At 38.2% G+C, this 26,486-nt stretch overlaps 1 protein-coding gene across 8 annotated transcripts in view; it reads right to left on the bottom strand.

Moving 5' to 3' along the window:
• Positions 1 to 26,486, bottom strand: part of PARD3 (par-3 family cell polarity regulator) — a 415,339-nt gene that overhangs the window by 197,473 nt on the left and 191,380 nt on the right. For all 8 annotated transcript variants that reach the window (XM_054389981.1, XM_054389984.1, XM_054389980.1 and 5 more), the window contains 2 exons: positions 13,679 to 13,770; positions 9,878 to 9,961 (listed from right to left, as the gene is read on the bottom strand). In XM_054389981.1, the coding sequence (XP_054245956.1) occupies positions 9,878 to 9,961; positions 13,679 to 13,770 (176 nt within the window). The remainder of the gene's footprint in view (positions 1 to 9,877; positions 9,962 to 13,678; positions 13,771 to 26,486) is intronic.

The following is a 26,486-nucleotide window of genomic DNA, read 5'->3' as shown; positions in this document are numbered from 1 at the left end:
ACCATAGTTTCAAATAATTTATGAACATTACCTGAATTATTATTCCTTATCCATGAAACAAAAAGCCTGGGTGAATCAAGCATGCCATTTAAAAGTAAGTACCAACAGGCAGTGCAATGACAGCACGCCCATTCTTGAAAAAGCCCTTGATTTCTGAGCAGTAAAAGCTCCAAGAAGCACCACACAGCTGAGAGCTGTCATCTTTTCTGCTAGTTAACTGAAGCTGAAAAAGTTCAGCTTAAAATTTTAATTTCTGAATTAGCAGAGAACACCACAGCTATCACTACTGCTTCTGTGCAAGTGAAACGTGGGGTCACCCCACGTGATAAGCAGCCTATAACAAAGGGGTTGACAGAGGATTCAGGAACTCTGCGTGAACCATATGCTTTTATTTTTAAACCTTAAACTGTTTAGTAAAAACAGTAAAGAGGAAAATAAAAACCTTAATGCCATTTTTAATTCAGAATGTCATCTTATATGAATTGGTTCAGTAATGAATGAAGACAATTAGCATTTGATAGCTTCTGTGCAATGAGTTGGCCATCTCTCTCTAGTGCTTTCCCACAGTGTCATCTTAAGGACATTCTCAGAGAGAAAAGGTAAACAAGTATTTAACCTGAAATTATGAAATGATCCTGAAGAGGGCATTTCTGAGGTACTGGCAGGAGAGTGTAAGAAGTCAATCATGATTTTATAGCTGAACTCTAGGCTTGAAGGAGGATTCAATCTTTGGGATTATTTTGCATCGACACTGCACGTAATTTTTTTTTTTCCCAAAGAAGATCAGCTTTACACCAAAATCCCACAGGATGTATCAGTGGGTCAAATTCACATCACTCAAGTCAAGAGCATCACTTTTTCAGAATTCATTACAAGGCATAGCGTGATAAACACTTGGTTGCATGGCAGGAATTGCAAGACCACATATGTCTTCTAACACAAAACTTTCAGTGATCATAGCACTGCAGTTCACACATACCTCAAAGTAAATGAGCAGTCAGCGATGCTTAGAAAGACTCATCACGGGCTCAAAAGCTATACATGCACTTGAGCACTTCACCAAATGGGTCAGAAAAACAAAATTAACTTGAACTTATTTCTTCCCCTTTAAATTCCTCATTTACAAATTTATCAACATATGCAAATAAGACATTTACTTTACAGAACAGTCATATGCTTTCTCCTACAAAGCAGATGAAGGAGTAAGAGAAATGATCCTAGTAGTATTTCCATTTTGGAACCACCTAGAGACATTGAGATATGATGTTGAAAGAATCTATACATGTAAACAGACTGTCAGGAGAAAAACAACAGAAAGCATTTTGACAACACAAATCATTTGAGTCAGACATTAATATTTAAGTGTTACTATTCTGTTTCCAACTGATACGGAGTGTTTCACAAACACCTGACTTACTGCACCTATGACCCACCAGGGCCCATCAGAAGTAAATCTTCTCTACCCTCATTTAGATACAGATGGACCAGTTGGATGCAGTTGCTGATGCTAACTGTGACTGGGCTTGACTTTAGCTCAGCTGCTGCAGTCAGCAACCTGTCTCTTTGCAGTAGTACTGATGAGCACAGAGACCAGAAAAATCCCAAAAAGCTAAAGAATCATTCCTCTAGAATACATGCATTTGAGGAAAAAAACCCCACCATGGTCAGTAACAGTGTCTGTAGTCCTATCCCTGCCCATCCTAAGCTGGTATCCTTTGTGTTTTGAAAGCTGCAACATTTGCAAATTCCTTTCAACAACCTCCCAAGAAAATTTTAAAAAAACAAACCAAATTTTTCCAGATTTCCCAAAGCAAACCCAATTCTTCCATGGGATTTTTTTTTCTGATCACCAAGGTAGTAAAGCACTTTTTATTATTTACATATTTTAGGTGGTTTTCTGTTTGCTTTTCCCACAATCCATGACAAAAAAATTCTAGAATTCCACAAGAGTCACATAGTAATGGAAAGACCACATTGTGCTCCATTTATTGCACTAAAATTTGCAGATCATTGTGAAGGCATGTGGTCACAGAAAGTAAGACAAAATGAATTTTAAAAATATTGATTCTGTCTGTTGTACTTTTGATTCATTAAAATAAACTTTGAACACAATCTCAGATTTGTCAAAACTGATCATTCTAAAAAAAATTATGGATAATTTGTTGTTCAGGAAAAGCACTAAATATAAGAGTTAGGAATGATAACAATAACAAGGAAAAATATTTGTTTTGTGTCAGAACTAGAATTTTGATGTATATAAAACTGACGGTTAGAAAACAAGTTTGTGACTTTTTCACTGGTGAGTTATTGCATTTCTCTGAGCCTCAAAATGAAGTTCCTGAAAAAAATATCTCTAAACAAGAAACAGATAAGCAAGTGAATATAAACTTGGGAATGCTACATTGAAGAGAAAATCACCAACATATCTGAGGGGGAGAAGAAAGAATTTGGGCTACTCTTCCTTTTCTTTCATTTCATGCCCAACAGCATTTTTGATGCAGGTGTGCTGCTCTGTAATGGCCAGAGATAATTCAGGATTTGGACGTGCATCAAACACTTGCACGAGAGCATACACAGCAACTGCCACACATCTTCTGTTGATGGCTAAATCTATAATATCAAAATATCTATATTAGATATCAACCCATACTCTACACAAAATGATTATTTCTTCCCAGTGTCTCCATGTACTTATGATTACAAAGCAATTGGATTTTGCATAGCACTTTCTTGAAACCTTGCTTTCTGTTGTTTCACATTCTGAAGTTAAATTCAATTATTAATGTAAGAAGTGTCTTTATGCATCACTTGTTACTTTTTAAACTTACTTCATCTAAGCTCTCAAATCTAGTAAATATATTACTAATCCTAACCAATGGTAATGTAACACATAAATAAACTACCAGTCAAAATTGCAACTAATCTCATTAAACAAAGGCTACAAGCTCTGCTAATGCAAGATTGCTCATCTCAGACACAACATATGGTGCTCGTGAGGATTTTGGCTTTTTAACAAATGTTAGAGCTAGGTTAACCAAGGCATCCAAAGCTAAAGTCACTGGGAACAGATTCAAGGCTGGATGAACAGCCTGAGTCAAATCTGAAACCAGGATCCTCACAGTGCCTTTTATTCCATTTTTTATATAAATACATGGGGCAGAAGATCCTTTTAGACACAGTTCCACAGAAAAAAGTCTTGAATGTGGTTCTGCATAGCAGAGTAAACTCTCCTAGAACTTGCAGAAACTGCATGTTCCTGAAAATTTTTAGTAACAAAAGTTTATCAGTTGCCTAGAGTATTTCTTCACCATACTATGGTTATATGTAAGAACTGATACTCCAATATATACATTATGGGAATTCATGGTTGTTGCTGCAGTAAGTGGAGATAAAAAGAGTAGACCTGATATTGCAAACATGCAGTAACCTAGTAACTCATTGGATGGTTGTTCCCTGACATATGCCATCACCATTTATCCTGGTAAGTGGAGGTGTAGCTCTACTATAGTTCCAGTATTACATTTCCCACATTGGCAGAAGATAAATTTTGAAAGCCTGTAAACTAAGTTAGTATAAAAAAAAAAAAGTATATATATTGGTGTGTTTAAACACAACCCTGTAGCACGCAAATATGTGGTTGCATTTTAATTTGCTTAACCTTGTCCAGTTAAAGATAGTCACCACATTTTCCAACAAATCCTTCCACTATCAACGTTTTTTAACTAACTTCTTCAAGAATGAGATTAAATATTGTGTGAACCTCTGCAAAACACTCCACAAGTCTATAACCCTACTGAAACAATAATTAGAAACAGAAATGTGGTACCTGCACTGTTTTAGACTAAGATTAGCTGACACAGGGACAGAAGGGAAACAGAGATCAATCTTTGTATTTGTTTTAAATAGTTAATTGGGAATGTAAACAGCTTAGATTATATTAGCATTTGCACCACTGTATTTCCACAAGGTTCATTACTCTAATTGTACAATTAAAATAAACTCAGCTACATGTGTTAACATTTCAATTCTCAGTACAAATTACATCCAATGATAAAACTAGAAATATGCAAGTCAATGTTTTATTGACATCTAAACTGCCTGAGTTAGTCAGGGCAGTTCTTTGTGAACTCTCCACTTGCTTCCATCCAGTTGTATGGAAATGATGATAACCTGTCTTAATAAAAACTGACAGTGTAGATACTATGAAAGTAATAAAAATATTACATTGAGCATCTAGAATATGATTGGGCCATCGCTGCCCCTTGTACATACACACTGAAGTTATTTACCTATTACCTACAAGCTAACTGTAATATAATCAGATCAGACAGAACAGATAATAACCAATTTAGATGTTTGTGTAAAGTCACTAACATGAAAAGGCAAAAACTAGATTAAGGGGCAAAAATAGGGATTGATTGAAAAAATGATGTGTAGCAGTTCCATGCAGTGAAGGATCTCTGGGAAGTTCTACAGGACTATAAACAGGGTAGCTATTTCCTGTGATGCAGAGATTAGAGTAGGGAAATCAATTTGTTTTGTTAATTCTCGTGGCTGATCAATGCTAAATTGGACATAAACTCCTTTGCACAATGTTGACGTCATGGCACTACTGCAGAAGCATAAAAATGACTTTATCAGGTTTGACACCTCAAGTCTGGAACCAATTTCCAATCTTTGCTAACTACTGCTTAGCTTTTTGGCTTGAGTTTACAGAACTTTCAGACTCAAATTGAGTTTACAGAACTTTCAAAAGGCTGAGACCAGACAAAGCAAGCCTTGAACTCAGCTAAAAGGGTGAGGGAATGGTACATTCATACCACAGGGAATATTTTCCCTGTGCAAATGTTTCCAAAAACTGTGGCCACCATTGAGACTTAGAAAGTTGGAAGTATAGGAGTGCAATAAATGGAGATGCAGATAACACATAGCTCCTAGATGCTCAAATAAAAAAGTGTGGCAAGTAGCTCTAGGGAGGCTCTTCGCCCCCTCTACTCTGCCCTGCAGAGACCACACATGGAATACTGTGTCCAGTTTGGGCCTTGCCAATTCAAAAGAAACAGGGATCTGTTGGAGAGAGTCCAATGGAGAGCTATGAGGATGATGAAAGGACTTGAACACCTCTCCTATGAAGAAAGACTGAGAGACCTGGGGCTGTTTAGTCTGGAGAAGAGAAGGCTAAAAGGGGACCTTATGAATGTCTATAAATTTTCTGAGGGCTAGGTGTCAAGATGAAGGTGCCAGCCTCTTTTTAGTGGTGCCCAATGATAGGACAAGGAAAAACAGGTACAAGCTAGAACACAGGATGTTCCACCTCAACATGAGGAGACACTGTGACAGAGCACTGGAACAGGCTGCCCAGAGTGGTTGTGGAGTCTCCTTCTTTGGAGTCTTTCAAAACTCACCTGGATGTAAACCATAGATTAAGCATTTTTAGCTGTCAGGTTTTAGCTGTGTGGCTTATCATGATTACTGTGGCATGCTTCGCTAGAAAGAACAGCTGGCCCTACACACTGTTCTGCATGAAAGTAACGTTTGATACTTATTAATGGATGTCCTTTATGGGAATTTCAGAAGAATATCCACATCTTTTCCTGTCCTGCTTTACTAAGTAGACTTCACAGCAGTCTTGGGACCATGGGACTATAACCTCCATACCATTATTCAGAGATATTTCAGATGTTATCTCATGTATTCCTTATGTCCTTTCAATTTCCTTCTACAGACAGACATGGCAGGATTTTGGAAGAACAACTAGGGTACAGAGCTTGAGAAGCTTTCAAAGACTTTCAAAAGCAGCAGAGGCCATATAACAAGAAATTAAGCTATAATTACTACTAAGCTTGCAGAAGGAAACTCGATGCAACTTCATTTATCCATCAACATAGCATGCACCATCAGTCAGGAGTGTCCAAATGCTGTTCTTAAGGGACTGAGAGATGCCTTCCTCTCTGAGCACATAGTAAGGAAGGCAGGATTGGTGCTAAAGGTAATTTTGCACAGATTTAGAATTTTCTTTCCTTTTATGCTTTCCTCTCATTCATTTCCTCTTTGGTCTATTCTTATCTAAACACTTTCCTGTTCACTTTCTACTCTGCCCTTCTTTCTGCTTTCATTTCCATGCCTTATTTTGCTTAGCACTGCATCTACGGCACAGTGAAAACGTGCAGGCAGGTTTTGCAAACAAAACTTTTATCTTGAAAAACTTCATAAGGTGATGCAAAGGCATACCCCAGCTCCCTTTTGATAGGTATCCAAAGCACATGATCAAGAAAGGCACTAAAGGATAAAGCTCTAGAGGTAAAAGTAAGGAAATAGATCCATAGAAGAAAGTGTGACCACATCTGTACAAATCACGTATTGATTTATATTGCATCAACATTGTATTGATTCTCATTTTTTTTCCTCCAGAAAATTACAGGGGGGTTGGTTGTTTGTTTTGGTTTGGGTTTTTTTTTTTTTTTTTTAGTTTTTAGTTTTTGTTTGTTTGTTTGTTTCTGGTTTGGTTTTGTTTCTTTGATTGTTTTGGGTCTTTTTTTTTTGGTATCAAAAAATCTGTTACCAGGAACAGAAATAACTAGTAGCATCTGTACAGAGGAAGCAGAGATCTTTGCAGACTTTGTTCAAAATCAAAACCTAACACTGAAGACAAATTCTTACACCAAAGCAAAATCCTCAATAGACAGTAAAAAAGTCAAATACTCCATGAATTTAAATAAAGGGCATAGTTATGGCATGCAATTTTTAGAGATTTGGGGTATTTGCTTTGGGGGGGGGAGGGGGGAAGGGGGATTTTTTTGGTGGGAGAAGGCCCCCACGTATTGCATAGGTAAAAAAAGGGAGAGCTGCATCAGTGTGTTTTTTACAATTTTTCACCTTTTAAGACTTCATAACCATTGCCTATTGATTAACATTTTGAAAAGCAAAAGAAGGAAACTGTAAAAAAGAGAACTGAAAATGTAGTGGAACTGGAATTGAACACCAAGCAAATACAAAACAACAGTGAGGCATTGAACTAAGCTGTATGATAGATCATATCTTTTCTGCTTGGACATCCCTCAATATATTTACTGAGTCCTGGGTTTGGGTTTGTGTATTTAGGTTTCCAGTGACTTAAGGAAGTCAGTTCCCTGTGGCATGGAGCACTGTGCTTTGCAGTCAGGGGAACAAAGAGCCACCATGTGCTAGAGTGAGAAACAAGTAGGCAGAAAAAGATCCATGCCAAGCATCTGCTCTCCTCCTGACTCTAGCGAAAGAGGAACCAAATGTATCTTATCTGCTCAAAAGAACTAGCAGACCAGGAGGAAAAAACAAATACCAAACCAAAAAGAAACTAAACCCCCCACCAAGTGCTCCAAAACTGGAGTTGGGTACATTCCTTTCCCTGCCCACACTGTAGGCTGCAGGCACTAGGAGAGAATGTCTTTGTTCTTAGTGAAAGCAGGCAGAGGTGTGGGCACAGCTGATTGTAAAGCAGCAGTACAACACAAGTGCTTATAATCGACACTAAGCAATGAACTCTACTTTGCTTTTACTACAACACAGAGAGTATGGGAGAAATGTTTTGAAAATATCCAAGGTTCTCGCCAACTCTTCTCCCCACTTTCAAGATATGGATTCATGTATATCCCCTGTCCAGAAGATTATTTGAGGGGGTGTAGTTTTCAGAAAACGTCAATTAGACATCAATTGCAAACACCACCCATTTTTGAATGAGGTGAGTTCTAGTATTACGAAGAAACAGTAGAAAGATTTTAATAGAAAAAATAATTTCTAGTATGTCCTGATTCTAAACATCCACATCTAAAACTGATTTTCCTGTAATAGAACTTTATCATAAAATCTCAAGAAGAGAGTAAAACAAATCCTTCCCAAGTTCTTGACACAGCTAGCATCCTTTGGGGGGAAAAAAAAAAAAAAAAAGGTGAGATATTTTATGTAACATTTATGGCTTCTTCATTTTACATCCTTTTTTTATGTATAAACAGTTTAAGTTTCTTCTCAGGCTTGGCAACTAAATTAACTTCCTGGAAGTGAATTTTACTTGTGTTAAAATTCTTACTCAAAATGTCAAAATATACATTTCTAACACCAGTCTTATTAAGCAAGTACTTAGTAGGCAGCCACTATTCTTAAACTGGTATTCCCTTGGCCTTCACACTGTCTAAATCCCAGATAGCCATGAGAATATTTCAACAATTTCCAGCTTTATGCGATTTACTTCTGAGCTTATGTTGGAAGTATCTTTCCATCCCCACACTGAATTCACTAACTTTCAGATTATGAAGAGAAAAATTTACCACTTCATGGTAGTTTATTCTTAATACTTGCAGTCTTCAGGAAAAATAGCCTTAAATTGTAAAAAAACCTACATTTTGTCATACTACATGTCAGAATGGCTATGAAGGCATTTGGTTTAAAGTAACAACTGCATATAAACCTCTTATACTGTGTTTAAAATCCTGTGATGGTATTTGATATAGAAGGAAAAATACATTTATCATTTCTGGAAAGAGGATATTAATATTTGAGATATACATAGATAAGAATAGCAAATTACTTTTGCTCTTAATTACTGAACTGACATTGCTGCTGGGTCAACAGACATGTGAGAACGTAACTCTCCATGTGGAATCAAAGATTACTTTCTAAAATATGTATTTATTCCCCTTCTCCTTCGAGAGGAAAAGGACAGGGTATACATAGAATGTGCATCACCAAAATTAAATCTGCATATATTCCTGAATAACTACCATTTTCCAACAGACTTTAAAGCTTCAGATCCACTGCTAATTACTACAAGAATTATTTTTCTGAGACACCGTTAATGACCCTAAATGCTAAGACTCTACTTTGGCAAAGTAAGCATTACTAATAGAGAATCACAGAATGCATCAGGTTAGCAGGGACCCTCCAAGGTCATCTTGTCCAATCCCTCTGCAGTGAGCGGGGACATCTTTAACTGGATCAGATTGCTCAGGGCCCCATCAAGTTTGACCCTGAGTGTCTTCAGGAATGGGGTCTCCACCACCTCTCTGGGTAACCTGTTGCAGTATTTCACTACTCTCACTGTGAAGGACTTCCCCCTGCCATCCATCCTGAATCTGCCTTGCTCCTATTTCAAACCATTGTCCCTAGTCCTATCACTACAGGCCTTTGTAAATACTCCCTCCCCAGCCTTCCTGTACGTCCCCTTCAAATATTGGAATGCTGCTATAAGGTCTCTCTAGAGCTTTCTCTTCTCCAGGCTGAATAACCCTTCACATTATATTTTGAAATGTAAAAGACTTTTTGACACTTTTTTTTTTTGAACAATCCAACTGCAGGAGCTCTCTATATAATAAAACAGGTTCACCTTCCCCCAAACCACAATGCCACCACTGGGTTTGCTATCTCATTTTAACCCCAACAGATGGGACCACGCTAAATATCAAAAGCATGACGACTGTTTTCCACAATTCTCAAGCACAGGCGTAGGACGCCTCTGGTTTGGACTCCTGCTGTTATTGGGGAACTTTCTGGCTCTAAACAGTCAGCAAGGAAATGCTGCATAAATATCTACTTGAATTAAAGCAGCAGATTACAGGTTTTAAGAGTCAAACCGGAAATGTCTTTATACTTCAATTTCCCATGAGATTACAACAGAACCTCTGTTAAAACCCCACAGCTGTAACTCCTTTTAAGCAGAGCCTTTACATTAGAGTCCACTCCAAGGACAGAGTCAGTAAACTTGTGTTTTTTTCCCCTGCCTTTTGAAAAGCACACATTATTCTACAGAAGGCAAAAAAACCCCATACAAACAAACAAACAAAAAAAAAAAAAAATCACACAACACAACCAAATTAGAATGCAATTAAAATCCTACACGATACATTACCTTCCACCTCGGGCACTGAAAGGCACTACATGGATTCCCAGAGGCCCGCCGTCATTGGAGACTTCGACGAGCTTTACCATATCACTGTGAGACAATGACGAATGAGGGAATGTGAACATGGACCGTGAAGGAACCGAGAAACCCCACAGAAACATACACAGAGAAAAACAAAACTACTCCAGAAATCAAGTCATGGTGATGACAGCATTGTTGAACGCTACGTACCTGAAGATTAATCTGATGGCATGAAAGGAGATCAATCATCAAAAAAATAGCTCAATTAATCAAGCAAACAAAGATCAATTACATTTTTTTTCACTACATAAAAGTAGGTATCACCATTGCATACATATTGTTTTATTTCTTCCTTATTCTAAAGCTTAATTCAAAGTTAAAGTTGCCTGTTTGGACCACTGAGCAGAAATACCGTAAATACCACATGCGATTTTTCCTCAGAAGCCTAAAAGTAGATCAGAGCACTAACATGATTTTTTTTATCTTAGGGAGAGCTCACTCTAAGCCTTAACATTAGATTTCACATAAATACCCCTTAATCAAATGAGAATTATTACATTTTTAATTGGTAAAATTCTTCTAGTTTAAAACACATTAATTTCTTTTACTGTAATTCTATTTCTTTTCTCGGAGGATTGCTGTATCTCCATCTCCTTACTAGACAAAGTATCCAAAGTCAGATCATAGAATCATAGAATGGCTTAGGGTGGAAGTGACTTCAGAGATCATCTACTCCAACCTGCCCACCATGGGCAGGGACACCTCTCAACTAGACTCAGCTGCTCGAGGCCTCATCCAGCCCCTGGCCTTCAACACCCCCAGGGAGGAGGCAGCCACAACCTCCCTGGGCAGCCTATTCCACAGTCTCACCACCCTCATACTGAAGAACTTGTTAAGATCCAGTATAAACCTACCTCCCTCAGCTTAAAACCATTCCTCCTTCTCCTACTGCTGGACACCCTTATGAAAAGTCCCTCTGTAGCCTTCCTATAGGATCCCTTCAGGTATTGGAAGCCATCTCCATTTGAAGCCAACCAGAAATCCTCCTGAAGCAAATATGCATCTGTTTTTTCATTATACCTCTTACTGTAGAGACAGATGAAGGGGACAGTAGAGGTTCAGAGAAACATGAAAAAATTCTAGAATTAGATTTGGACCAAATCTGCTGATGTGTCAGAAACATGCTGCATCTGGAAAGGTGGAATACAGCCCATAATCCATAAAGAGTTATAAATACCCAATGAGAAAATAATACATGATGGCCAAACCACTCAGTAAATGTGGAAGTGAGAGATCTGAACAAAAGCCATGATCTCAGTTTCTGGCTTATGCCTTTCCGTAGTACTAGACTGTTTTTCCACATTTCCTGGCTCTACACACATGCACAGATCTTGGATAAACTCATTTCTCATAAGTGTAGAAATCAAATTTAATCTAGAAATGGAGCAAAGACCAATGTCCTGTGATAGCAGTAAAAGATTTTCTACTTCCTTCAATAAGCTCTTGATCCACAGCAATGATGGAAGGGCTGTGAGGCTAGGCTGAAAGAGTTGGGGTTGTTCAGCCTAGAGAAGGCTCCAGGGAGACCTTCTGGTGGCCTCTCGGTGCTTCAAGGGGCCAATCAGAGAGCTGAGGACAGACTTTGGAGCAGGCTTGTTGTGAGAAGACAAAGGGTGATGGTTTGAAACTGAAAGAGGGCAATTCAGAATAGAGAGAAGGATGAAATTTTTGATGCTGAATGGTGAGACTCTGGCCCAGGTTGCCTGGGTTTCCCAGAGAGGTGGTAGATGCCCCATCCCTGTAACCATTCCAGGTCAGGTTGTTTGGGCTCTGAACTACCTGCTCTAGATGCAGATGTCCCTGCTGACTGCAGGGAGGTTGGAGTAGACAGCCTTTGAGAATCCTCGCCAACACAAACCATCTATGATTCTATGATCATGTGGTGGCCCACCTGAAAGCCTGCAGCATTTAATCTGAGAATGAGAATAACCAGACCACATATTGTTAGGATGACAAGAAAAATCCTCCACTACTGGTTGTTTTGTTTCTTCCATATTAATTTTTTTCCTAGATTTTTAAAGTAGCCTTTACATTTGCTGTATACCTCAATTCATGTCTGATTTCTTTTACCATGTGTTTTAAACAACATTAATGGTCTCTATCCCTGATGCAGCTGTTCAGCTCAAGAAAGTATTGCAACGAGAAAGCTGAGTGACATCAGCCAAAAGCATGCTAGTCTTCAGGCCTGGACCAATGCTTTAAGACTGCATTGGGTAATATCCCTGTCCCAGTTTCTGTATAAACTGATTTCTTTTCACTCTAACTGTACATTAAGGCTAAATTTTCATTCACTAGTGTGCAAAGCAGCTCACAGGGATCAAGCAACAACTTTTACCTCCAAAAGGTAGTCTAAAAGACATTTTTTGCTGTTGTTGTGCTTATGGCTCCCTATGAACACCTTTTTTCCCAAAATTTCCTGTTCACTTAAAAGAAAACTGAGAGCTGAACCAGAGAAAAATCAGTGTGACTGACCTGGAACTGTTATAAGTGGAAACAGAGCTTAACTAAAAGTCAGTTTTCATATCCAGCCTGCATTGTTTAACTTGTTCTACTGCTGAGTCCCTAACTCCTTTTTTTTTTTTTCCCCCCAAAATACACATTTAAGTTCTAAGCACTACTTTTTCTAATACTTTTTCATCACAAAAAAAAAAAAAGGCATACCAAATTGAAACATGAAACTCTTTAAAACAGGAAACAAAAGGAAATGATCCCTTCCTGACAGATTACTTCAATTTTGTTGCCTGATTTTTTTCAGAAGTTTGGGCCAACTATTTCCACCAAATGTTCAAAGAAGTATGATATCAAGATAGAAAAGAATGAAACAGAACACAATGAAAAGTCAGCAAGTTACTTAAAAGCAACACCAAGAAGCATTAAATTTGACAGAAGTTCTGCAGCCTATTTAACAACACAATGAACCAGATTTTGTAAATGGGACAGCGTAAACCCCAGCATGTAAGCATGTATTTCCTAACAGATGTCACCATTATCAGCCATTTAAACCCTGCACTTAATTCATAATTTAATTCAGAAATAATAGGGGCAGAAGATGTATTTAAGTCAAATCAATTCAGAAGGGTTAACATAAGTGTAGAAGGAATATTCTCTCATTAATTCCTTTGTGAGGTATGGGAAAAACTCTTTGCAATGAAATGCATAAGGTCAAGCTTGTTGTATCTTGTGATGAAATAAATATCCTTTACTGATTTGTTTTGGGTTTTTTTTTAGATTTAGGAGGAACTTCCTAGTCCTAAACATCAGTTTTGATCCATTCACAAAGTGTGAGGTTTATGACCACACAAGTTATGTGACCCTCACACACATCTTCCCCATGGACTGTGAACTGGTCACAGGAATTGAGATTTTTCCTTTTGAAATTCTTGCTTTTTGATCTATCCGTGTTAGCACTGACCCTATTCCTTCCATCAGCTTTTCAGAGTTCCATCAAATAAGCATCTTTCTTGGGGCAGAAAATCTACTGTAGCATTAGCACTTATAAATGTCAGGTTCCAGTGCTTGTGTTGAACACAGGCTTTTAAACTGTTTAAAATCTGCTTTTCAAAGGTCCATGAAGCAAACTGTTTAAAACAAAAACAACGCATGAGCTAAAAAAGACTCTCCCACTTTCTTAAGAGCACTATCACTCATACTATTCTGAGTCCTTTGTTGGTCTACGTTCAGCCTCGAGACTCATCATTAGAACAATGTGTCCTGCCAGTGACTTACTCCAGGGAAAAATTGGTAGCATTCTCCAAACCAGTGTCTGCATGTCCAACAGGCTCAACTCTGCTGTTGTCCTCCTCTGTCCGATCTTCATCCTAGAGATTCAATAAACAAATAATCCTTTAAACCCAGGTTTAATAATTTCACTCATTTTACTAATGTCTTTTTACCATTTTCAGCTTGTTCATTTGCAGTGGAAATGTGTGCCTCCATCATGACCAAAATCTTTTCCGTTGCTGTTTGAAAGCGTTGCAAACTGGGTTTTGTCACTTTATGAATTTTTATAATCATATTTATGGTTTAGTTAGTTTTCTATCTTAATTTTAATACAGGGGTAAAAGCAATGCTACAGACGCCATCAGAGCTAGCATTGTTTTAAAAGGCAGACAAGTAAAAGCACAAAACCAGCTGACAGTCAGCATTGTTTGGGGAAACTCCTTCCAAGCTCTCTCTGAGGACTCGATCGAACACAAGGCAGCTCACTTAGGCTCATTTACAAAGAGTCAGAAGCAGAGTAAGAAAATGCAGCTTGTATAATTCTGTAAAGTACCAAGACCTCTTTAAACACTTCATCACAGGCTTTTATTAATAGCATGCCAGAAACGGCTGACATCAAAGAGTTACGTGGGGCTCTAATGCTAACCAATTGATTTTATTTTAATTTGATTTTCCAAAAAGTCCATACATTATTCACCATATGTATAATTTGAATGTCAAATTTGTGAATGCTGTACTTCCCAAATCACAGAATGTTAGGGGTTGGAAAGGATCTCAAAAGATCATCCAGTCCAACCCATCCTGCCAGAGCAGGATCACCTGGAGTAAGTCACACAGGAATGCACCCAGGTGGGTTCTGAACCTCTCCAGGCAAGGAGACATTCAATGTAGATCTAAGAAATTCAAGAACTACCAGTAAAGATCTAAACACATTCCTATGCATGTGTTATTCATTAGAAGCTTATGATTTTAATTATGTATGTGACCAAACAGGAAATATTACAAAGTGTGAACAGTAGGTTTCAAACATGGACTTAAGTTCTAGAGTAAAAGCAATCAGGTCAATAAAATAATAAGTGATAGGTTAGGAGTTTAGCACAGAGTCAGAAAAGATATTAAATTATCAAAGAGATATTAAAGACAGGCAGAGGCAGTTGGTAATGTCCAATTGACATTTCCACTGAGAATCTGCCAAAGCAGGAGGCTGGAAGTCTCAAGCTTCCATGGGCTGCAGATATGCCTTGTGCATCCTGGATAGCAGTGCGCTGCATGAAGCCAGGCTACTTGAAGATTGATGATCCTGTGTTTTGAGAGGCTTTAATATGCACTTCTTCGTCATCTATCTCTGTTAAGCACTAGGCAAGCAATGCATTACAAAGGTTAACCAGCATCTTGAACCTGCTAGAACTGCATTATGAATGTAAACAAGAACTCAAAATAAAATATTTTCCATGTAGCAAAAGTTGCATAGAAACTCAGAATAAGGAATAATCCATATACTTCGTAAATATTCCATAAGCTAGGGTTAACATTTCTATATTTACTGACACCATTTCTATATTTACTGAAGCTCTTTATGTACCACAGCATAATGTTTACAAAGAAATAAATACTTAAAACTCCACAACAATTCTAAAGGCAGGTACAAAAAAGTACTTATAGGAAAATCAGACTATCTGGAGTTGCTTCACATTAAAAAAGAAGAGTTCCACATTGTTTCATACAGCCTCTCACAGATCACTGTTGCCATGGGTTTCTTGTTTTGAAGTTAGGGACACTGGTGACTGTAGAAAACTATGTACTTATATTTCAGTGAAGCTCTTCTCAGCAAGACTAAATGATACAGAGTTGCTGATAAAATGCAGTTTTGAATCTCAGCTATGATATAAGGAGATTCATCACAAATGTGACTTTGTTAATACAATGTTTTTGGCAATTTTCCACCTGTGGTCTTTTCAAGTAAACATCCAATAGCTATAAACATATGTAAGAAGAAACTGAGGTAACATCCTACCTTTTAGGAGACATATCTCTGCTAACAAATAAATGTCTGCCTTTATGCTGTGTCATTTTAGCAGACATCTATGTATGTAGAGTGTAAGCCTCATTCATCCAGTAACATTTGGGTCCTACACCTTACCATCTTTCAGCCCCACAAGATTTTCCATTATTAGTTTAAAGCACGTCCGTAAACAAAACTCCCCTTGCCCCACTCAGTCTCTGCAGCAGTTCTTTAAACTTGCTCTTGACAGCCCCACTTTCAGTGCCTTCCTGGGATACAGCCCATCATGCAAGACTCAAGCTAAATCCTTGCAGAAAGCCTGCTTCCATTGCCTCCTAGCCTTGATAGTATCTTTGCTCTCATTCCCAGAACACTTAAGTTTCTCCATTTGTTGGAAATACTGCTTTCTTGCTTTCTGTTTCACCAGGAGGTCTAGAGCTCTATTCTGCCAAAGAATAAGCATTGCCCTGCCTGCCCCTGATTGCAACCAGGACAAAAGCAATAGCCAACTTACCTACCTCCTGCCTATATCATATTGTTTAGTATTGGAAAATGACACACCAGGAACTGCAAACCAAAAGCTATGTAAAACAGATGTGACTGGAATCATCCCATCTACTTTTTGTGCCTTTTGTATTGAGAATTATAAACACAGCAAGTTTTGGAACCAGACTCCCTGTCAGTTATCCAAGCAATTAAGGAACAGCAGCTCCCACACGCCTCTGTCTGGCTTTTCCCGGACAGCAGACAGATCTGAATCAAAAACATGCATGTGCCTGTAAATAGGTGCTTAAAGGAGGAATCACAACCCCAGTGAAAACACTACTGCCATAATCAACAGATGTATGATGTATCCTTTTAAAAATCTTTAATATTACAGTAATCAGGCTCTCTTCTCTTCTTAAAACAGGTTTTGATTTACATTGAAGCAAATGGAGAGAAAAATTGGACACCTGCAGAGGGGTTTGACTTAAAATTTGGATTTACTAAGAAAAGTAACTAGTTGTGAAAACCTCTGCATCAAGCAATTCTTTATTTGGAAAGTAGTTTTCTTCTGAAAGGCAAATTCCACCTGGATGTGCTATCATGAGGTAAAACAAGGAAAAGGACATTTAGAAGAGCAAGAAAGCTTTAGAGAACACAGACTAATATTATTGCTGATATTGCTGAGAAATAACTGCCTGGGCAAATTCAAAACATGTATAGTTTCTTTTCTCTCTACAAAACCACCAGTTCTTGCTATATCAAAAGACATAGCTTCTAATGCACAGCCACTAACAAAAGAAGGTAACTTAAAGATAATTTAATTTTTACAGCACAGAGGAAAATTTAAAGCACCTCTTTCAATGCACTTCTAAGTATCCTGATGTGTTCGGTGCAAATTTGTCCCAATTCCCTTTTGCTGAGATAACAGCCAGGACTTCTCCCCCTGGCCTCATTGTGCCACAGTAGATGTCCAGGGATGCAATTTTCCATCAAGCTTCCTTATCACCTCTCATGTCTTTAGGCTACTCATGTGAAGATTAAACAATATAACTTTGAACAACAGCACTGAAGAAAAAGGAAATAATTTTTTTGTAGTTAAAGAGAATTAGAGATTTTAAAGAGTTATTCTTACTTTCAAATGGATCTCTACAAAATTCCTGTAAGAGTCATATTTATGCACAGGTACACAGCAGTAGATTCTTGCATTAAAAAAAATTGGCATCATTCTAAAATAAATAAAAATGACATTTATTATTCTAAGTTCTGTAATAAAATTAATGACTCCAGAACTGAAAAATTAAATGGACTGTTATTGCTAGCAGTTCTGACTATAAAAAGGTCCATTTCACACTTCACCTGCACAGTACTAATGAAATACATCTGAAAAGTTTCCAAATTGTTTTGTATTTTGGAAGAAAATTTCCCTGCGACCTCTTAGGATTAACAAAGCAATCAGAGTGAAGAAATGTCAGCAGTGTACTTGCTAACAGAACCTTCTTCAATATATATGAACCTAAAGAGTTTCTTCAATTACAATTACTCACTTCTGAGTGAGGGCTACCTCATGTCATTTCCAAAGCTCAAAACATGCCATGTTTTCCCTATCAATGGACATTTTATCTTTCATTATCAAAATGCCAGCTCCTGCCTCTGACCAACCCACAATTACTACCAGTCACTACTGCATCTTCTAAGAATCACCTTCCCACTCCTCTCCATTGTTCAATACATTCTAATGGACTCCCCAAAAACATAAGCAGAACTTCTTCACATTCCCTTGCCTTTTGATATTTATCTGCAGCCAGGGAGTCTAAGCAATCAGTGCAGTCACTCAAGTCCCTACTTGTTCTCTTTGTGCAGTGTTTATGTCCAGGTGCCTGGTCTGAGAAAGTGTCAATTACAATCAATTCCAGCTAGACACAATGGGAAATGGGCTTCCAAGCCATGTAAGGGTCATGTATGAATGTGTCTTCTCTGAGCACTTCATCCCATCTCTAATTCAATGCCAACATCTCCATTCTACCAATAACTGAGGGGGGGGGGGGGGATGGGGGATGGGGAAGAAGTAAGCAGTTTGGTTGTTTTTTGGTTTTTGTTTTTTTTTTCCCAGTTCAGAAGAATATAACCTTTCTTTCATTATTGTTCAGAAAGTGATTGGGTATTCTGTGAAAGACTGTAACAATGCTTTCAAATTACTTGAAATCTCCACAGTAACCTCCACAACACTGCTCCTCCAACATCAGCTACAGGCTACCTCTCCCAAACCCAAGCCTTCCCACCCTGAATTTGCTATTACCTTACTCTCAAATTAGAAAGCTCAATGCTCCACTTTGGAGTGCCAGGAGGGAGGTTATGGAAAGCCAGGACAGTCAGAGTACTGGTGCTCATTATTTGCACCTATCCCCATACTACAGCAAGCACAGAGGCCCTCACTGCTACTGGTTCAGCCACCTCCTGTGAAAGTACATTCAACCAGTCTGAGATAAAAAATCTGGGAAATTTAGCTGTAAATTATAGTAAATTTGTTCACATTGTACACAAGACTATATTTTTCCTCATCTGTGAAGTTGTTGGCTGAACAAGAGATCCATCCTCAGCAGAAGGTTGGGCTCAAATAGGTACACAAGAGCTATATGAAGGAACTGTCTTTTAACTAAACCTGCTTTGCATTTTTACTAGTCTGCAGAGTAACTGCAAAGTATTTTCACACAGGGTGGATGTTCTCACTGTACAATACTTAAAGCCTTTTTTCTAGCATTAGCAACAGAAAGCAGGGGGTTGAAATGTCAAGGGATTGCATCCATTGAGGTAAAACAGCAGCATACATGCTGCCAACGTAAGATAAATATAACATACATCTCTCTGCCATAGAAGTCTGTCAATACACAGCCTCTGTGTTTTGGAACAGGAATTCAAGCTTGTTTGCGTTCTAGCATTTAATCTATGCAATTTTTAGTGTAGTGAGTGAAAGCATTTTAAACACCAAACAGAAAGGAGCAGCATAGAATGTCCAACAGGTCCTTTGAATTTTACACTGGAAAAGGACACATCTGTAAGAACAAGCTGCTGAAAGTCTGCACACCAGTGTCTTGGGTTTTTTTTCCCATCAGAGACATAAAAAAAATAATGCCTGTGTGATTAAAAGATGTCCTTCCCTTCATCTTTTCCCTTTTATTCTTTTGCAATTCTCTGCAATGATTATGGAAGAAGAGACAGTTTTTGCTACTAGTCTCCTTGCAGTCATGTTTCAGAAATGTTTGTTTAGTCCTTGCAGCCTAAAGTAGGTTCTCTCTCTGTATGATCAGACCTGATAGAAAACAGCTCCTAAGGGACCTATTTTCCTGTGTCTTAACTAGCACAAATATACCAGCATCAGGCTTTTGTGCTAATGTTCTCACTTCTTGATTAACTGGCCAAATCTCCAGAGAATGGCAATTTTCAATCAAATCTGAAGAGCAGTTACAAAGATCACATGGGGGAAAAAAACCAAAAGTTATTGAATAATAAAAGAAAAGGGTAAAAAAAAAAGGGGGGGTGTTTTTCTCTCTCTTGAACACATGTATCTGCACAAATAATTAAGTGAGAGCTTTGTGTAATCCACATTAGCCCTACACCAGGTGCACTGCTATTGTCAGTAAGCCAGGGACAGAGAGAAGAGAGAAACGTTACATTAAATCATCATCCATTTAAACCACAAAACTCTCACAAAATTCATTACATCTTGGAGTTAATATTCTCCTTATATCTCAGTCATCACTATGTTATTGACTTCCTTGTGCAAGACAGTCACCTCAGAATTGGAAAGGGCAATATTCATATAGTTTCTATATGCCTCACTACCCTAAAATGAAATCTGCCTTGCTCAGTCAAACCCGTGCATAGATATCACGCAGAAAAAGAGGAGCACAGAATGGAAGGGATTTTCCAGGTCTCTGATGAATATCAAATTCATCCCCTGCTATCACAGGCAATCATCTCTTATTTCCCATTTAATAAACTGATCAAGCTGAGCCTTAAAACTGGCTGGCTTCACGATGGCACTATTTCTGCTGTGAAGCGCCTCGACAGGAAATGTTTTTACAGATTTAAAGAGAGATGGATTTGATTTCCTATTGTCCGAAGAGCAGAACACCTGATAGCAAATGAATACAATTCGATTCAGCCTTCCTTGGCCAAAACTGTACAACAGACACTTCATGCAGTTTTGATTAACTACCTTTATTTTGGGGGGGGTTTATGCCTAATGACTCACCTTGCAATATATATTAAAAACCTTGTAATACTAATAAAAACAAAGCAAATCCTACAGCCCTATTTTTGCAGTGTGTATTAGTTTACACATTTACTGAAGTCTGTTAGGGGCTCAACAACTTGTGATACACCCCTGAAATCACACAAATATACTCTGTAACTATTTGGTGGCACACATCTCTATCACACAGCTGGCCAAGCTATCTGCAGGAGCACACCACAAATACTACTCGGCCATTTAATGGAGAATGCACTAAAAAAGCTTTTAACTAGATGATGCTGCAGTTAATTCTTTTTTACTGTAGGCACTGCAGAAAGTATTGAAAACTGAGAGCCTTTTAAGACTTTTAGTAGGTTAGACAAAAGGTTTTTCTTGCTAGTGAACTTAACTTGAGACGTTTTGCTGGTTCTGCTTCTTCATAGGAAAGAAAATATCGGAGGTGACCTTACAGGGGTAGCTTGCCAACAAACAGCATGAGATGCATTAAAAGTCAAAGAGGCTTTTTGTTGTTGATCGAACGTGCTTGTTAATTAATGTAGCTGAATGGTTTATGCCCACCAGCAGAGAAAGAATATTTGGGGGGGAAGGGAAGAAAGGAAAAACACACAAAAGTACAATCGCAAAGACTTGAGCAACTCAGTAATCCCATATATGGGAAACAGTGCAAAATGGGATCTGGTAGAAAAAGAAAACCATAGTAATGTCTGAAGCAATGCTAATTCTCAAGCATTTAACAATAGGTATTGTACACAGTTGTATTCTCTGAGTGAAAACTCCAGACCATTTCATTAACTTATCCAGGACTACTGACAGTCTAAAATGGGAGGCAGAAGGAGGAGGTGTGCTGTAAACCAATAGCTACCATAACTAATCCATACATCAAGGTTCCTCTACAGATGGCAAATACCAAACGGAAAACAAAAATATATAGCTGTTCCCAGCAGATCATATTTAAGATACATTTTAAAGAAGACTCAAATGTTATTGTAGCACAACTATTTCATAGTCAATCACTTTGCAACAGCTCTAAGTCAACAAATAGTATCATCACTGTGATACTCAAAACATTACAAAACACTATAATGATGATAACCAAGTGCCCTAAATGTCTGATTGTTGACAAATGGGTAAATTGTTGCCAAATCGAACCTGGTAACACCTTGATGATCTATTTCTTGTATGAGACTTAAGGTAAAGACAACATTGGGTCCTTCCTTAATTCCTACATTGACTTGCTATAAAATAGTGGTAAAAATCACTTCAAAGTGCATTAATACATTTGGGATAAGACTGCATGTTTTCAAAGATGAGTAAAGGCAAGACACTTGGAAACTGCATTTCAAAAAGCAGTGGTTTTAAAATGGATCTTATGTGTCTCAGCATCAGCTTAGGTTATTAAGCCACAAAATGCCTCTTCTTGCTGAAAGATAACCACATAAGCTTCACCTCTTCCTTTTCTTATCACTTGGTTAATGCTTGCAGACCATAACCTCATTTTTAAACATCAGGTGCAAAGTATCTGAAGGACTACAAAACTCAAGATGATGATTTTGTGAAACAGTTCCCTTACAGAGTGACCGATAAGCAAAACCCACCACATGTAATGGGAAGAGTCAGAAAAGGTTTGGCATGACCAGAGAGGGCATCCCAGCATTTGCAGTTCTGCCACTAAAACATATTTTTAAAAAGTTATGTAATGATAGAAAGTAAACTAAAAGATCAGCTGGAACAAGAAAGTACTAACCTCTCAGGTTCTAAATACTAGAAACATACAAAAGCATGGATTGCCATATTTTCAGTATTAACCAAAGCACCTAAAGAACTTTCTGATCAACAACAAATTATAGATGTGTCCACTGTATTACAAAGTACTTATCTCATAGACATGCACAACTATAACAAATTACATCAAATTGATTGCTACCTTAAAAAGGCTTCGTTTTGTGTAACTGCTACTTCCAGTGTTTATTCTGCTTTCGGTTCTCCTAAGGTTCCCAAACAGATCTGCTTCACAGGCAGAAGTCCATGCTCTTTGTTTGTTTTAAGGCTTATCTGCAGACTATTTCCACTTTGAAATCTCTGAAATTTTATACTGTTGTCATATGATTCGCAGACTGACACATAGACAACCAGGACCTACCAGTCTAAAACAAATATTATTAGGGTTAAATACAGATTCCAAGTCATACTTTGATGTCAGAGTCATGTGAAATATTTTTAACCAAAATAGTTATCAGCTTTATTTGAAATGAGGCTACAATTATAGGTCAATGTATAGTCAAATTCCCCTGCAAAGTTTAGCCAAAGGCCAGGCCTGGTTTTGTTCAGGCTCTTTTATCATTTAGCTTGAATATTGCAGGAATTACCTCAATTACAGAGATATCCCCACATGAGCTATCATGAGTGTGGCACTTGTGACATAACAAACGCTTCCAGTTGATGACTCCATATACCATTTATTTGCCTTTCATCATGTTAATTGATACACACACATCATCCGTATACCACCACCTGCCAAGTTACCTCACCAAATACCTACATATATAGAGCAAATTGCCCCTGCGTTAGTAGAAGATATTCTACTTCAATTATTTCACAACAAGAGCGATTATAATACAATTAAGTCTATTTTTCTTTAAGAAGCTCCAGGTTATACAAATTTCAGAACCAGCAAAGAATGAAAAACTAGTATTCAGTTTCTATGGAGAAGTTGATGTTTATGGAAAAAAAACAAACCAAACTACAACACATTCACAGATTCATAGAATGGTTTGGGTCGGAAGGGATGTTAAAGATCCTCTAGTTCCAACTGCCAAGGGACACCTCCCACTAGACCAGGTTTCTCAAGGTCTCGTCCAACCTGGCCTTGAACAGCTCCAGGGAAGGGGAATTCATGACCTCCCTGGGCAACCTACTATTCCAGTGCCTCAGCACCCTCATTGTCAAGAATTTCTCCCTGATCTCCAGTCTCAGTCTCCCCTCTTCCAGCTCAAAGCCATTTGCCCCTCATCCTAGCACCACAAGCCCTTGTCAAAAGTCCCTCCCCGGCTATACTGTAGCCCCCTTCAGGTACTGGAATGCTGCTCTAAGGTCTCTCCAGAGCCTTCTCTTCTCCAGGCTGAATAGCCCCAATTCTCTCAGCCTGATCCCATAGGGGAGGTGCTCCAAACCTCTGATCATCTTTGTGGCCCTCTTACGCTGAGGTCCCAGAACTGAAGGCAGTACTCAGGTGGGGTGCCACCAGATCAGAGGGTCAGAATCAGCTCCCTCATCCTTCTGGTCACATAGAGCATTACTGTAGCATCCAGAAAACAGAAATATATATATAATGCTTTTAAATACAGATCTGTATTTAGAAAGCTACAATAGCAAAGACATTTTTTTGTTCTTAAAGTAAGCAAAACCATGTTACAGTAGTAGAAGTACAGTGTTTGTTTTTTTCTCACTGAGTAGTCTAAAGTAGGTCAAGTTAGGCACATCCATTAGTTGGATCTAGCCTATAAATAAATCCACACTATGTTCACCTGCTTGTAAATGAATGTAGAGCAACAGAATTTTAAATACTTTTTTTTTTTAATGACAAGTTAGCTTATTCTGGATAGAGATATGAAATAAATAAATAAATGGGTCACTAAGTCCTGTGTGATTTTAAAAGCCAAAGAAATGACAAAGGATATGTAAAATTGGGACACGCAGTTGTTTCCCCTGCAGAAAAACCAAACCAATTTGCCTCCACCTCTAAGTTTAGAGACCCGAGAGATGTATTATAGATGAGTCACATAGTTTCCCCTTGATATCCAGACAAAGGAAAGGAGAAAACTCTGCATAAATCATTTCACATTTTCCCTGTAACGCTCCTGAACAAATTATTATTCACCTCACCTTCTCAAAGACCATGATTTTCACCCTTCTGAGGATTTTTCCTTTTTTTAAATTTAAGATATAAAAAGTATTTCTTATTTAGCAACTTGAAGTTATCATTAGGCAGTTTTCAAACAGGTCTCATAGCTCTTTTATCCTTATTCATTGGTTTTTTTTTCCTTTTTCTTGATCTGAAATAGTCCTTTGTTGCTTGATTTGCAGATCTGTATCAGCACGTGAGGGTTTCACTAGCTTCAGCCAAGTACAGAACAGTTCCATCCCCTCGAGTACTCAGCAGAAGAGTCAATTCAGAAGCAAGCTAAAAGTAGAGCCCTCTGCTCTCCATCACACAAAACATGATTTTACTCACACAGGCATCTTAATAACAAAATTAAATTCTGGATATTTTTCTTGTCATGGCTCAGGACTGTTCAGAGATGACATCAGAAAGCTTACTGAAGCGTCAGCTTTTGAAAAATTTAATATATCTGTTTTCCAGTAAGGTAAAAATCCCTGTGGTGGTGGGAGTTTAAAGTCAGCATGTAGTCCTTAACTGTGAATTTCACCTCATTTAGGAAAAGCACCTTTCAAAGGTTTGGGGATTTTTGTTACTAAAAATCATCCTGTTAATCCTGCCCAAAGAACTAGAAAAGCATAAGAACACTATTTTGTCACCTTGCTTAAAGCAGATGGGTTTCCTCTCATTTAGTGATTTATCTTCAGTTCTCATTTGCTAGGATTTGTTAATATATAGCTTCAGTCTAGGAGTTTTGATTTCAATTCCTGCTGCTGCAAATCAAAACTGCATACACATCTGCTGCAAATCAGAAATGCATACACACACAAGCTTAGGGATCCCTCATGTACACAGTTTAAAGTTAATTCTTCCCATTCCAGTTCTTCCTCCTGCTAAAGGACCAATATCAGGCAAGCTCACCCCTATAAGTCCCAGGGGAAGAAGATCCTCAAGGGAGCTCCAGCACTGCAACAGCCCCGTGGAACACCCAGCCTCACCACAAAGGCATGAGGCTCCCAGGTCTGTGCAAAGTCAGTGATAAGATTTTACCATTTTGCAGTTTCTCTTGTACAGTTGCATGCCACTTTTAGCTTTTTACCTCATTCTTCACTGAGAGACTCCAGTGAAATTGCTTCAGCTGAGTTTCCCTGTTATGCTCTAGCATTTTCTTTTTTGGTCTTTTGTACAACACAAATTTCACCTTAGGCACCAAACAGATTCACCATTTTAATAACAGAGAATATTATAGCATTTTTCATTGTTCTTTGCTCAATTTGTTTTGCTGAAGTCAACATGAAAAACAATTTTGAACTTCTCAGTAAATGCTCCATTTACGAATGCTCCATTCCAAGTGCCTACAGGGTTACAATCTGGTCTATGACAATTTTATTAATTTTTTAATCAAAATCATTAAATCAAATTTAAAATAAATGGTACTTAGTACTTCTGCAGTGGCCTCCAGCACAGTATGGCAAAAGACCTTCAAGGACAATAACAACTTTGGCTTCACTGCACCTTCAGGAAGAGGATTACAAGTTATTCTCCAAATTCTTTCTTTATTTCAAGAAAGTGAGCTTCTTCCACATTTCTGAGGTTCATCTCCAGCCTTAGATACTTTCAGTTTTGGGTGATCTCTCCAATATAGACAGAGCCATACTCGCATGTACTCCTGCACTCAACCAAAAAAGAAGCTAAAACAGCACTATAAAAATAAAATAGCACTAAGCAAATTTCTAAAAACGTAATAAACCATCTAGCCTCATCATTGCCAGCAGCAAGTCATTCCCATGTAGGGCAGCAGACAGCACCACAGGCCCCATAGCCTCTGCAGGCTGGTGGCTGGAGAGATGCTGAGGAAAGCACTGGATCCCTCAGAGTGGTTTGGTCCCAAGCCCACAACAGCATGTGCACACCACTCAGTGTCACATAAAACTCTGACACGAGACGTGATGAAACATGAGCAAAAGCCAAACTGCACCATCACCACCACTTCACTAAGCTATGCAAGGACCACCAAAGAAGACCTCTTTGACTAAAATCTACCAAAGAACAAAGCATAGGCCATCACAAAAGTGCTAGAACCACAGCTCCAGAAGTACTCTGCAGATTAACTGTAAGTTACACAGAAAGGAAGACATTTCAAGAAATAACTCATGTGCCATTTGTTGCACCAGAGGCAGTAACAGCTTCTCAATAT

The sequence above is a fragment of the Indicator indicator genome, chromosome 20 (assembly GCF_027791375.1).
Source record: "Indicator indicator isolate 239-I01 chromosome 20, UM_Iind_1.1, whole genome shotgun sequence".
Classification (NCBI taxonomy): domain Eukaryota; kingdom Metazoa; phylum Chordata; class Aves; order Piciformes; family Indicatoridae; genus Indicator; species Indicator indicator.
This window is presented reverse-complemented; position numbering and strand designations above follow the sequence as displayed.